The 14,587-nt window shown below is 36.3% G+C and overlaps 1 protein-coding gene across 5 annotated transcripts in view; it reads left to right on the top strand.

Moving 5' to 3' along the window:
- The first annotated feature begins 1,784 nt into the window (after positions 1-1,784).
- wdr37 (WD repeat domain 37) overlaps positions 1,785-14,587 on the top strand; it is a 49,004-nt gene continuing 36,201 nt past the window's right edge. For 3 of the 5 annotated variants that reach the window (XM_088918523.1, XM_088918522.1, XM_088918521.1), the window contains exons 1-2: positions 2,046-2,344; positions 7,041-7,218. In XM_088918523.1, coding sequence (XP_088774649.1) covers positions 7,081-7,218 — 138 coding nt within the window. In that variant the 5' untranslated portion in view covers positions 2,046-2,344; positions 7,041-7,080. Of the gene's footprint in view, positions 2,345-7,040; positions 7,219-14,587 lie in introns of all 5 variants that reach the window. The other 2 variants (XM_088918524.1, XM_088918525.1) reach the window with 2 other exon arrangements.

Raw genomic sequence — 14,587 nt, 5'->3', positions numbered from 1 at the left:
GCCCACTATCCATTAAAGCTGTCAACGCAAATGTCAAGGATAAACACAATTTTGACTCTTACAACCCACTTGAGTGCAATATGTTTTGTGATGTGTTAGAAATGTTACATGTTGTTATGTGTTATACTGTACATGTGCAATAGAATGATGTGCAATGTTTTTCTTATTTTTTGTAATATAATAATGTGCAGTGTTTGTCTTTCTTCTCCTTTTTTTTTTGTTTGCATTCTATTTAAATGTACAGGAGTGCTGGGTGTCCATAACAGAGTTCCCTCAGGGGACAATAACATTTTATCTTATCTTATTCCTTTGATTTCTTGCTAATTGTGAAGTAAACAGATCTTTGTCATCCCATTCTTTTTCCTTTTTATACATCTCTTCCCTATACAGCTTGTTGTGTTGGATTGATATGTACAGATTATAGATACTCATTTAAAACCCAGATAGGTGACATGCTGTGGATGTTAATCTTAATCTAAATTGCCCTGTGATGTTATATATGAAAAATTACATTGCATTAATTTACAAGTAAAAATGTCAAACTGTTTGGATTCCAGAATTACTACTCAGTACTTTTTCACTGCTAACCTCTTTATGGTGACAACCATCTCATTTCCTAAAGGTGTGACAGACATAAAACATATTTTGTGTCAGAGGTTCCATGAAATATTAAATATTTTTCTCTATACTTAATAATGATGCTTTCACACAGATTCAGTGAAAATACTTTAAATTTAGCCTTTGCAGAATTATGGAGGGAGTAGAGTTTAGTTAAACAACAACTGAAGATTAATGAGGTACCTAGAACTATCTGATGGGAAACATATGAAACTGAGTAATTATAGCAATATCAATTACAGGTTTTAAATTTTACACTTAAGGAATCGGGTTCTTCACATACCACACTGATTACTTTCCTCTGCTCATAGATAAACCTACCAAATCATTACGTTCAGACACAGAAAGGTTTTCACACTAGCTCATCAGAAATTGCAATATGAATACTTCACCATGTAATGGAAACAGATTGTTTGAGTAAAAGTAAAAATAATGTCTCCCTTAAGAGTGAGCTTTTAAATGTATTGAAGAATTCATTCTTTTTTTTTCTTCGCATCAGTATCCTATTATTACCTTCCTGACAAAGATTATGGGTCTAAAATAATCTGTACTTTTTCAAAGGATAGACAGGAAATTTTCAGTAAACTAAATCTAATTAATGTGATTTCTATTACTGTTGAGGACAACTAGTATGGCCTTTAGTTCTGACCACTCAGAACTGCAGCTGGATTAAATATTAGGTAAGAAGCAAAATGACAGCTATACCAGATGATTTGATTAGGGGAATTTCCAATTAAATTTAAACCCCCTTTTCTCATCTTACAATCTAACAAAATTATTTAGTCCACCGCGAACATATTATATTTAGGACTGGTTTGAAATGACCTGATTTGCACTAGGTCTGGCCCATCTTTCCTAAATTACCGACCAAGATCTGCTAATGCTAAGCAGGACCTATGAAAATACTGCTTTGTGTTAAATATCCTGTGTAGTTGTATTGTCTGAACACTATTTGAAATGTTATTGTTATTTTCAGTGCGATTAGTAATCAATATGATAATGTGATGAATGAAGGTGAGATCAAATCAAGACAATCCGAAATATATTAAAATTTAATATTCAAATTATTTCACTGAAGTGCAGACTATTAATGAAGAAAACATACGCTGCATCGCTCATAGCCCAGTAGTGATACTGTATTCTTCACACTAGCGCCCTCTGGAAACAGTGAATTTGGAGAGCGTGTTGCAGCTCCTTGTAAACGTGCTACCCTGAGTGGCTCATCCCATTTCTAGTGAACCCGGAGCTATTCTTTCAAACGCTTTACACGGAAGAGCATCGAAGGCACACGATCCGCTGCAGCAAATCACTTGCACAAGTTCCGCATCTAACCAAACCTGACTGGTCTCTTGTGGGGGGTGAAAGCTGGCGGAAGCAATGTTCCTGACAGGTTGCAACTCGAAATAAGCAACGCCTTGCGACACACAGGAGGCGGCCTTTAGCGTTTTGCAACTGCCCTGTAGCTTGCCGAGAAGCCGTCCTTTAACCCCAGCTATTGTGGGTGCCCGGATGCTGCGAGGGCATGTTATTTTGACAGCAGAGGAAAAGAAGCGTCAACAAGAATCCCGGCAGGAAACCAAGCGGAAAAGAGGGGTGCTGGAGGGGGGGGGGACCATTCCAGGTTTTTTTCTGGAAGATGGTCACTCGAAAGACGCACTCTCTCCCTTTATCCTCCTCCAGATGAGCGAGCAGCGAAGGGCGCTTGTGTAGCCAGACGCTCTTAAATGTGAGTAAAGACGCGTACTGCCCGTGTCTCCTTTTTGTCGCTGCAGCCGAGTCCGCCTAGTTAGGAATTGGGAAGTTGCGGGCTTAACGTGGCCTTCGGTGTGATACGATGTTATAAGAACACAAGAGGCCTCCGCACTTTCATTTTAGGTCTTCTGATTATCTTTTTGTTTTTGTTTTTTTTAAAAAAACGATGTTTTATCATTTGGGCACAGTGGACCTCTCGCTTGGTCTGTTTCACTGAAACCGTTCGTTTCGCCTGCTTTTGTAAGTGGGTAAGGATCATGCTCATTTTAAGAAATGGGTAAATAAAAGTAGAGTTGCTGTATTTTGAATCTAAAAAGATACAACTGTAAAATAATTATGCAATGTGTACATATATATATATTTCAAGTCGATCGAAATTCTTAAACATTACAAACATTACAGCGTGCAGCGTCATATTACGTTACATACATTCAGTTATTGGATATAAACACCGAGTCATTCAAAGATATTACAGTGCAGCCTTGTCTTATTTATACTAGTGCCACTATTTTACTTTAATTTATATCTGGTCGATAAATGGCCTTGCCATACTTTATTAATACCTTCTTGTTCGTTTAGCTTACTGTATAAATATGCAATTAGGTTTTAGAAAAAAAACCGCACGCCTTACTGTAAAAAAAAACTCTTACCGGAAGCCAGATTTTAAAATGTATTAGTTTATCTTAAAATTTCTGCGGTTTTGTTATTGGAAAAACGTGGTGGATTTGCTTTGATTTCGTTATATGCTAAGGTCATTCCCTGCACACTAGCAGAGTCCAATTGTAATTAAATGCATCGTATTTGTTCTTTTCAGGCAAAGCATTTTTCCATTTAGCTTTGTGCATAACCAAAAAGGTAGAGGATTTAATTACAAATCTTGGCTTCGCACTGTTGTGATTGCTGCTCTGCTGGTACGTCCTTTGCTGTCGCCCCTCCCAGACCCAGACCTTGAGGGGGAGCACTAAATTAAAGATAGACATTGGAAAGAGTTACTGCATCGTCATGCCTGGTGACAACCTTGAAGCAACTTCGTCGCATTGCTGTATAGGGTTTCCATTCCACGACAGCTTTCCAGGGCCTTTTCGTTGAACTGGAACACTTTAGTTGGGTGATTGACGTTGTAAATAAGAATACTCTTTTTTTTTAAAAAAAAAACATCTTTCAAACTGGCTTTAAACCTTAAGCCATAAGTAACTTATTTTTCAGTGTCTTGTAGCTTTTCCTTTCCTCCTGATCTGCCTCCGGTCGGATGAACATAGGAAGAAAAAGAAAAAAATGGAAATGTGTGCCTGTTTAGTAATGGGAATACCATCATTGTGTTTTTCAGATTTTTAAAAAATGTTTCTTCTGGCTGCTAAACATTACAGTAATTTCTGTCTAATTTACACTTTATACCGTTAATATGAGTGCTAAGGCGTTATCACTAAAATCAAAAGCATGTTTTTTTTTTAGTAGCTTGAATTATAGGCGTGGGACATACAGCTGAATGATGTGGGAGATGTACCCATTCTCTTGTACTTATAGAGAAATGCTGATCAGAAAGGTAGTCTTTGGACAAACAACACTTGTCAAAACCAAAAAAAGCACAAGTGAACTCTTTACAGTGAAGGTGAAGTCTGTACACACTTAGATGGGGCCATATGTGTCCTGGAAGAGACACGTTAACAGGCAGGAAGTACATGGGTGAGGACTTGGTTCAGAAACATACTTGCAGTCTCTTCTCTTGATGATTTAGAAAGACTACAGAAAAGCTGTCCTGTTGCTCTGTGCTAGTGGTGATATGGGAAGAAGCCTCAGCACTACACTTGATCTGCACTTATTATGTGCGGATTGCGCTCATGTCATTAAAGCTGTCTAGTGTCATTAAGGCTGGTGGTTGAAGTTTACCGATCCCGAAGATCTCACCCAGACGTTTCTTGAAAGAAGCCCCAGTAGCTACTTCAACAACATGGCTGGTCAGCTCATTGCAGACTCCCACAGCCCTTAAAAATACAGCTCACCTGTTCCCTGACTGCGAATTGAACCTGGGCCACAGCAGGTGTGAACGCAAACTTCTAACTACTAGATCACTAGGGAGTCATGTTAACAATAATCTTCTTAGCTGACGTTGTGGGTTTCATGGTTATGCAGCATGGACGGACTTAAACTTGTGTATTATTTCTTTATTCTTTATTATTTCTATATAATGGCATATGGTAAAATGCCTGCTTAATTCATCACTAATCTTGCTTAACTCTTTAGAGCCAGTATAGTTAATCTTGTCTTCCTTTTCATGCTTCTTGGAAATTGACTGTGCTGCTGAAATATACACATTTTTTATATTCCGCTTATATGTAATTTTAATTTAGCGGAGATCTTTTCAGTTAGCGGAATGATGTCTCAGAATCCCAAAGATAGCAGCAACTAAGTTGGCGTATCAGAGTGATCTAAAGGAGTTGGGATGAGAAATCATAAGCTGTTCGAATAAAAAATATAGTATAGTCAAATGTACAGCATTTGCAATTAATCCGATTAAGTGCAAGATTGTTGGTGCACAAAAAACAAGAAAAAAATGCTAATCATGGGTGAAGAAATAAGATGTTGCTGTAGTAGATGGCGAGCAGTGTGGTGCTGAAGGTAAATTAGTAATGAAAAGGTTAGTTTTGAATGGCGGCAGAAAGGCAATTAGTCGTGATGCCAGCACCAACACAAGAAAGATGACCACAGGTATATGTACTGTATGATGTTGCTAATGGGTTCTCTTAAAAATACAGTGTATGACCTCAGTAACAGCTGACTGCCCATTACCTATCAAAGCTAATAGCTAAAGAAATGTGCTTATGAGATACCAGACTTGACATTAAATGTACAAATAGTTCTTAGTGTTTGTTTTTTTACCTTCAGCTGTAAAACTATTTTTTTTTTACTAAAAAATAGTTGAACAATTTTTACACAAAACCTTAGTGTCTTTGATTGTATTTTCTTCTTCTAAATATAAAACTGAGAGACCGAAATGGAAAACCCTTTCACTCTCACTAGGCTATCGCAGACTAACGGTAGCACGTTTTAAGCTGGAATCTTCGTGTTGTTACCTGTCTCTGCCATATCGACCGACACACAGGAAAATTTGAATGCAGACAATCAGATCTTCATGACTTTCTCTTCATATTTTGTGTGTGCATTCTGAGAAAAAAAAATACTTTCAGGCAGCAACATAAAACTGATTATCAGAAAACAAAGGCGTTCATTTGTTTTTAAGTTACTTTGTCTGATAGGCAAATACAAGCCTGAAAGGTAAAATAATGTGATGTCTTTAATGCTGCATCATACATAAAACCATGTCTGTGCAGTCTTAGATTAGATTTCTCTGAATAATACATATAATGTAATATCGGTGCCTATCAGCAGACAACCTTTTGTGTTGTGTGTACAGTTACATGAGCCAAACTTCAAGGTCACGAGTTTAATAATTTATGAGTTGTTGTCTTCCCCTTCAAAGATAAAGTGGGTCCTGTGCTGTAATGAGAAATAAGATAAAGACGTTTGAAGCTTTCTGCTCCAAATATGAGTGAAATATAACTTTTGGCTCCAGTATAAAATTGAATGCACACTTTTTAAAAACAAGCACATTCCATGCTCATTTTCCAAAATTGTGTTTGAAAATGTGAAAGAGGTAAGTTTTTTCTTCCTGTGATGAGAATTAGATTTGTAATTTAAATGTGACCAATGTTCAATAGGAAAAAGTTTGAACTTGGCAACTTTTGTTTTTCAAGTAGGTGAATGTGATAAATAATGTACATAAAACGTTTAAAGCAGTCTTGGTGTAGTATTTTAACTGCACAAAAGGTTCATGTCTCTCTTTAAGAAAAGCTTATTTGCAGTGGTTATAAGTTACATCTTGCAGGAGAAATTGGTAAGGGTGAGACACACAGTTCATGGTTACTGCCTTCTTTGCAGATCAGTGTAAAGCATTTCTGTTTGTAATTCTATGGCTTTGAAGAATGCACATCACTGATTTAAGAATTCCAAAGTTGACTTATCTATCCTCTTTCTTTTGACTTTCTCTGTTCTATTTGATTAGTGTTCAAGGTTTTTTGGTCTGTATTTATATTTGTTATTTACACACTTTTATGGTAATTCTGAAATTCGTTTACTTGATTTTGTAAAGATTGGTAGTCCAAATACAAGTGTGGCCTCAGGTTTATCACAATCATTATGGGTTAATCTTCATTAATTGCTTATTCTTTCATTTTCTGGAATATGTGGTATAGGCAGTATATGGACGCTAATTACCTTTTTGCGTATTAATTTATTTTACAGAAGCCACCCAAGGTTTAATGTCTTTGTAAAAGTAATAATAATAAGAAAATAATAATAGGTTTATTACATGCTGAAAAGAGAAGAAAGTAAACGCAACATTTCGGCTGTGGAGCCTTCTCGCACCCGAAGAAGGCTCCACAGCTGAAATGTTGTGTTTACTTTCTTCTCTTTTCAGCATGGAATAAAATTTTACTTGTTCCTTTGCAGCCTACGCATGCTGACGCACCTACCCACCTGAACTATAATAAGAAACCATGCAGTCTTGTCCAAGAGCAATATTCGAGCATAACTTTCATTTGCATAAAACAACAACAAAAAAACAACGCAGGAAGTGATGCCACGATTGAGCAAGCCCTTGCATGTTTGCTTAGTTTCAGACAGGAAGTTTGGAGAAGACGTCACTGAGGAGTAATGCCTGTTGAAAGTGGAAGCAGTGCAGCTGCTCGTCAGGCCAAGCAGAAGCGCAAGTCCCACAGCCTTTCCATTCGAAGAACCAACAGCACAGAACAGGATCGGGCAGGGATGCAGAGGGAAATGTTAGAAGGACAAGTAAGTTACAACCTGGAGTGAATTTGAAAGCCATGTCTTTTGTCAAAGAGAAGCAGTGTGTAATTATATGCTTTTATGGCCACTAGGAAGTATCTTTCTGAGACGCATACAGCACATTGTTTTTGTTAACATGTTGTCCAGTGATCCTTAAGTTTGTAAGTTGGCGTGTGACTTGAAAGGTGGGAGAGACCTGGTTTTGCGACTCTTTTTTTGCATTGTTTGTTCCCGGTGTGGCAGCTCACGGGAGCAGGCACAGTAGCTGTAACAGCCCACTTGTAAACAGAATTGAGTGGTTTTTCATATTTTTACTCTTTTGTATTCTGGCTGTGTTTTATCCAGTGATTCACTGTTGTCATAGGTAACACTCTCCCGCAAATGTATTTATGATTATTAGTTGGATGAGTGTCTATAATTAGAAATGCCTTTTTATCTTTCAGTTCTAAGGATTCATTTGTAAATATAGCGGAATTAATGATAAAAATACTTAAAGCGAAATAATTTTCTTATTATTATATATATATAGTTATGCAGATGAAATAAAAGATTAAGTTACAAATTTAAACTTTAAATACACAAGACCGTGGAGTGTATTTCAGCTTATGTTATCACGTCCTGCCTTTTGGAAGACAGTTGGTTGTTAACCTGTGGTTAGGACACATATGGCAGGTCAGTGATAATATCCACTTTTTGTTTCTTATCCGGAGGTGCACAATAAATGAAACCTCTTATACTTCTGTGAAATGTGTTATTCTGTAATTTACTGAAAAACAAATACTAACCCTGTCATACTTGTGATCAGGATGGACTCTTTGTATCTTAACATTGGAAATGTTAAGAGAGCTACACAGGAGGAAAAATGCATACATACAGTACACTAATACTGTGTTTCACTCTTTGTGTTTTTGCATTATTTATTTCCCTTTATTTATCTTTTGGTTGGTTACATATCTTGTAATTACATTGTATACAAGCATGAATGACCTAAATTGGGAGTGATATCTTTACTACTTTGCTGGTGATAACCCCCACTTTTGACATTGAACAAACACACATTCTCTCCTTGCTGCAGGGTCTGGTGGAAATATTAAAAGGCCTTTTGTGTCCTTCAGGAAGATGAAGTCATAGTGGATAATTTCCATTGTGGAAAAACTCTTTGAAAGGCTGCAAGTGAAATGCTTTTCAAATTTAGTTATATATGTTATGTTATATGTAAACAATAAAGTCGTTGGCACAATTAAACAACAATATTTAATACTGATTTAATATTAACAGCATTTTATTCTCTAGCTGTTGTGGTAATTAACCTATTTAGTTTAATTTGGGACTGCCTAGAGAGCTGGCTATAGATAAGGTTTTCTCGAGTCGGACTAAACTAAAAGTTGGACACCTAAAAATACTAACTTAACATCTTTGTTTTTATGTATTAAAATATTTCTATTATATGTGTGTGGTAATTAGCCTCTCCATGCATAGTCATGATACATAGCCCTGTTCCAGAAGACAGTGATATTATAACCAAAAGAGACAACTTAGAGGTGTGAGTCTTGGCTCATATAATACAATATAATATAATATAATATAGAGTTAGAAGTTAATTCATTTGGTCTTTCTTTTTGATCCGTATCTGTTGACACTTCTAGGCCTGAGAAGCAAAGGGAGAATGTTTCTTAATATAGAGGAAGGGGCTGTTTAATTTGACTGTATGTATACACAGTATTGCTTTGCTGTATGAGCAACCACTATACAAGTTTTAATTTATATGCGATATACTGTAGTGTAATTCCTACCTATGTTTTCATTTGACAAGGAAATTTTCACTCTTATGAGGTAGGATCTTGTAAAGAAAGCATTGCCCAGATTCTTCTTTTCTAGTATCTGCACGGATGAAGAATTTATTTTTAGTTATTTTTTTATAATAAAGGCTTATGTGTAATAAGTGCATATACTCTAGTACAGGATAGTACGTAATGTTCAAACATTTGCTAATGGCTGTACTTTGCCATAAGGGAGCAGGAGTGTTATTATTTTTATGCATTGGCAAATTACTTTGAGCATGTTACGTGAATAATTAATCGGGAATGTTACTTTAATAACAACATATTATGGTACTGTTGTTGTGCTGTATTAAGGTGAAGTTTGGGTGTTTGAAGGCACGTTTTTGAGTTATGGAACCAATCAAAGATTATTACACAGGAAGTAATGGGACTTTAAATTCCTTCATGAGCAGTTTTTGAGGACCAAAATGAAGTTTGTATGATGCCAGATTACTGTACATACAGTATACATATCTGCATATATAGGTGTTTTCTGTATCTGTTTGGTATGTACTGTATATGCTTGAAGACAAATATTGTCATGGTTAAATTTAAATACTGCCACACATTTATTTGTATAATTATTAAGCTCTATGTTTTAATAGTATAATTTCCTAGAATATTGACTGCCACTTCATTTTACTGAGAAGAGGTAAAGATCCTGGTGACTGGGGTTCTAAATACATCTTCACTGATGTCTGGAGTCACATGTCCAAATAAATCAATTATAAGCCCAACTCTAGTGCACAGGAAACATTGATGTGATGCAGAAATTGGATTAATGAAGGCACAATTAAGAGGAACTTGAAGCGTAAAATCAATAGAAAGGTATTCCAATTGCAAGAACTAGTCAGAATGATAGCCAGATGCATAACCAGCATAAATTGTGTAGATTTGATCAGTGGTTAACCTAGCAGCAAAATAAAAAGCTTTAAATGGAAAGGCACTGAAGACATCTTTAAATGATAAGGCATTGAGTGTGAGAGTCCATGTACATATGCTCTCTCATATTTAACATTTCATCAAATAGTTCTGTTGACATTTTGAAAGTGGTTTAGGAGGCTTTAAAACTGACAGGTTTGAGAACAACAAATAGACACAAGATTCACATTGCAAATTTGCTTCAACAGTTGTATGAACATCATAGTATTGTTTTTCAGAATCCCACTGTCTTGCCTGTAAGGGAATGTAAAGAGAACTATACAGTATCTTCTGATGCATTGTATAGTATTTAATTTCTGTTGTTTGCTTCTTGCATTATCCAAAAGCCTTTTTCTAGTGAGAGATTATGATCCTTTTGTCTAATTGTGTTTACATACATGCGTACAATGGTCTTATGGTTCATTACAAGATAAAAAGCTTTACATGTAAAGTAATGTAGTGAAAAGTAACAAATTAAATCATATATATTGATATTCTTTCAAAATACTTTGATTGTAGAAACCTTTTAAGGGTTGATTGGTCATGATATTGTTAATACCAAGGAAAATAACAGTATGACTTTGAACAGTGTGACGTCTTCTCCAGGTGCTTATACAGTACCAGCTTATTCCAGTGCAAAATAGTATTATGATGCATTAGTGCTGATGCCGAGAAGCTGATTCTACTAGTTGGATGTGTAATCAGATACCCGAACTAAATATTCACTGAAAAACATGCCAGAGTTCTCTTAGCCAAGTTGTTGCATCACTTTCCTAAATTGTATTTGTGCTTTTGTTTAAGAAAGGCATACAGTATCTTCAATAAGGGATATTCCAAACCATGTGCTGCAAAGTTTTATGTCATATTATTTAATCAAAAGTTACAGCTGAATTTAATATTGCTCTGTTAGATTTCTTAGTTGCACTCATTCAAATCAGCTGTTCAGGTGATGGAATGTGCTCTGGCGCAGCAGCTCCTCCAAAAATATAAATCCTGTTAGTGCAATATTTAGAAAAATTAAAAAAAACTTTAATGTGTTGCTTCCATGAAAATGCTTGGACTAAAGCATGTTTACAATGTAATAGGGCTGCTTTCATGTTACTGGCCGTTTAGTTGCCTCGTTCTGAAACGCAGACAATGACGGCAATATGGCGCAACACATACATTGGAACTTTGTCTCTTTTGTGATGTAGATTGGAGTTTTTGCACGTTATGGTGTATGTGGTAGTTTCATTGTGGTTTGAAATGCGCTAATCATTGCCGAATCATTATAACCCCGAAAAGTAAAAATAGTTTGGCAGTTCCCCTTTAACATGTTCAGTTGTAACCTTAGAGGAAAAAAATAGGCACAACTGACAAACAGACATGGACAATACATTTAGACAGTAGACGCTATAATAGAGCCAGGACATAGTGCAAACAGTGCAGTACCTTAAAGTGCAGGTGCTAATTTGAGCTGTTTATGATGCCGACTGCTTGGGGGAAGAAACTGTTTTTTGAATCTATTCGTCTGATACTGCGATACCTCCTACCAGAACCCAGGGGTGAAAACAGATCGTGACCAGGGTGAATTGGGTCCCGACGTATGCAGTAGCTCGAGCCCGGTTGTGGCAGCGGTCAAGATATATCCAGTCGATGGAGGATAGCTCGGTCCCAGTGATTTTCTGCGCGGATCTCACAACCTGTATACAGTATAACCTGATATACTGGATACTATATAATGCAGTATACAGCCTTGTACAGTAGGTGTGTTTTCACGTGTAAAACTGCAGTATTGGAGGCTTTTTAAAAGGAAACGGAGTAAGCAGTGTGAAGTGATGCTTATTGTTTTATAACAGTTCTAAAAGCAAACAACAGTGTTCCTTTTAATTAAAACTCTTGTGTTATCTAACCTTTTGACTATATTCGCTTTTTGGAATTCGGACTTTGCAGTACGTACACATTTTTAGATTTACATTAGTTAAAGTTGATTTTCCTTCAAACAAAAGTAGCGAAAAATGATTGAATCTCATCTTATGTGCCTGACTGTCTTGTGTCCTCTTGGCCTTGTTTTAAGACATGATAATGGATGGTTTCCTGCTGCCTGGAAATACCTGGCTATCAAATCTAATTTGTTTTGATCCGTAGATAATTAAGCAAAAAATGCCTTTTACACCCCAAAAGAGATTAGTAATTCATTTAATGGGCTTTGGAAGAATTTCAGATATTTGTGCCTGCCTTGGATGTAATTCAGAAACTGGCTTCAAGCCGTATAGTAGCTCATCTATTACATAACAAAACAGTCCTAAGTGTCTCATTGTTCTCTGATCTAATAAGTGAGTCACAGCACATTTTATTTTTTTTAATAATGTCTTTGCATCTACCTGCTAATTATGCTTTTAATTTCCCCCCAGTCTTTTTTGTTCTTAGTTACTATTGGCCCATTTTTTTGATGGTATTCCTTATGCAAACTAACTATAGAGATTAGGTCCAGGTGCCTTTTGCCTGCTCAGTGCTGCCATTATGTTTGGTAACCAAGGAGACCTTTAGTTTTTAGGCACATGCTTGAGGGGCTTTGGAAGAATAAGCGACCAACTGTTGTTTGCGAATCAATGTTTTCAGTGTGTGTTTACATGTGGCGTTGACAGAAAAGAGAATGGCTACCTTCATTTTGACACGGCTCTTCTGATAAAGTGCTGTCAATGTAGAGTGCAAGTATAGTTTTCTGAAGCTTGTGGAAATAGTTTTTTACCAGCATTTCAAAAGCGTGGGGCAGTTTTTTTGTAAATCATGAAATGTTTGGCTGCTTACCTGTGAAGGATTTTAATCCACTTTAATGCATTACTTTGGGATCAGTGGACTCATGAATATGGAGGTAAGCTAGTTAGCTCCTCTTGCTTAAAAATAAGGGAGCCAGTAGGATCCCGACTGCAGTCTTATAGAGTACTATTTAGTGTGCTGTTATGCTGTTATATAATGTGCTGTTACCTGTTATGATGTGAAAGATAAAATCATTATTTAAGAATGGATTCCTGAAATAATATTTTGGTAGAATGTTTTTTTTTCAACAATATAATTTGTGAAATAATTCTCTGACCCTCACATTGGTCATGTAACATTAGCTATGATCATTTAAAATGAAAGGCAATATTAAGCTGCTCCCCAGCTGTCATGGCCTCTCATTTTTGTAGGTAATGGATTTGCTTCAATAGCTGACATTACTGTAAATTGATATTCTTACAGACTAGGGGGTAAAATGATAAATGAGAAATAGCAATATCATAAAACCATTACATCTATGCAAATTCTAACAAGAATACCTACTGTATTACCCTTAAAGAGTGTAGAAGTCAAACATTTCGATACTTCACAACATATTCCAGATGAAACAAGCTTTCAGTTAAGCTGGGGAGTTGTGCAATTATTGGAGTAATTAAGACCACAGATTTGCTCTCATGTAGCATTTAATCTCCTGTAGAGAGTTATTAGTACTCTTAATGTCTAACACGGATTCATCCATTTGCATGTGTTTTTCAGTTTGTCAGTACCCTCATGCTGTGTGCTCAGTGTCTGGAAATAACCAAACCCTTGTTGAAATCGAGCCTAATAGGCCACAGGGTTTTGTAAAATGACCTTGACTACCGTTGTCTTTGAAGTGTGTATGAAGTTTCTTGAAATGTGCTTGAAATGCTTTGTAGAGTAGAAAGGAAAAAAATAATTTGAATTCCTCTGAATCTTCGTATTGCTTTCAAACACCGGATGGTGAGCTGACAATTGATGAATATAATTTAACTTAATTGTTCACAACCCCATTGAGTAAAATTCCTTATGCTGTGTGTTCCGGCTTCTGGTTGAAATGGTGATATTTCATTAAGTATATTACATGCCATGTTATTTATTATCACATTTAATCTCAAGGATTTTAATCCAGTCAGTCCAAGCCAACATGTGTCAAACATTAATTTAAACATTATATTGTTTATAAGACACTATCTTTTCCTCTTTTTTTCCAATATTTGACACATTTGTGATACATCTAGAATGCGTAAGTGTAGAGAGTTTAAATGCATGACCGTATGATGTTTGGATCAACCCACTAGGCTGGGAGTTGTGGAAACTAGGGACAGGTTTGGTAGCACAGTGATTAATCTGTTCATGTACAAACATGATTCATGGCAGTCTGTTTTTCTTGAAGTCTCAGAGGTGTTCCCAGATGTTTCGGGTGTTAGATGGATCCAGTTTCAGCTTGTCACCTTCTTGTCACCTTGGAGAATATATTCCTCAGAAGAGCCGCTCTGTGACTTTGTGGTGTTCAAGTCAGCACTCCTGATCTCCAAGTTTGAAGTTGATTCTCCTAGATTCTGGAGTTGAAACTGATGGAACAGAAAGAGATATCTTAATAGTAGTGAGAGTTTTGGTGTACTTTATGTTATCACCTTATAGTGCTATTTCCTGAAGTCAGTTAGCTAAAAAGGCATTGCATGTTTTTCTTTTGTCCAGAATTGTCCAGAATTTGTTTTTGACCACGACATGCTTTGTTTACAGGATGCTAGTGATGAGTGGTATAAAACGCTTCTGGCTGTTTTTTTTTTGTTGGCATTCCCAGTGCTGGTTAAATTTTTGCATGAATTATTCCTGCTGCAAATAAATCTGAC

Source organism: Atractosteus spatula, chromosome 6, assembly GCF_055471065.1.
Source record: "Atractosteus spatula isolate fAtrSpa1 chromosome 6, fAtrSpa1.hap1, whole genome shotgun sequence".
NCBI lineage: Eukaryota > Metazoa > Chordata > Actinopteri > Semionotiformes > Lepisosteidae > Atractosteus > Atractosteus spatula.
Note: the sequence above shows the minus strand (reverse complement) of the source record. Positions and strands in the feature narration are given on the sequence as shown.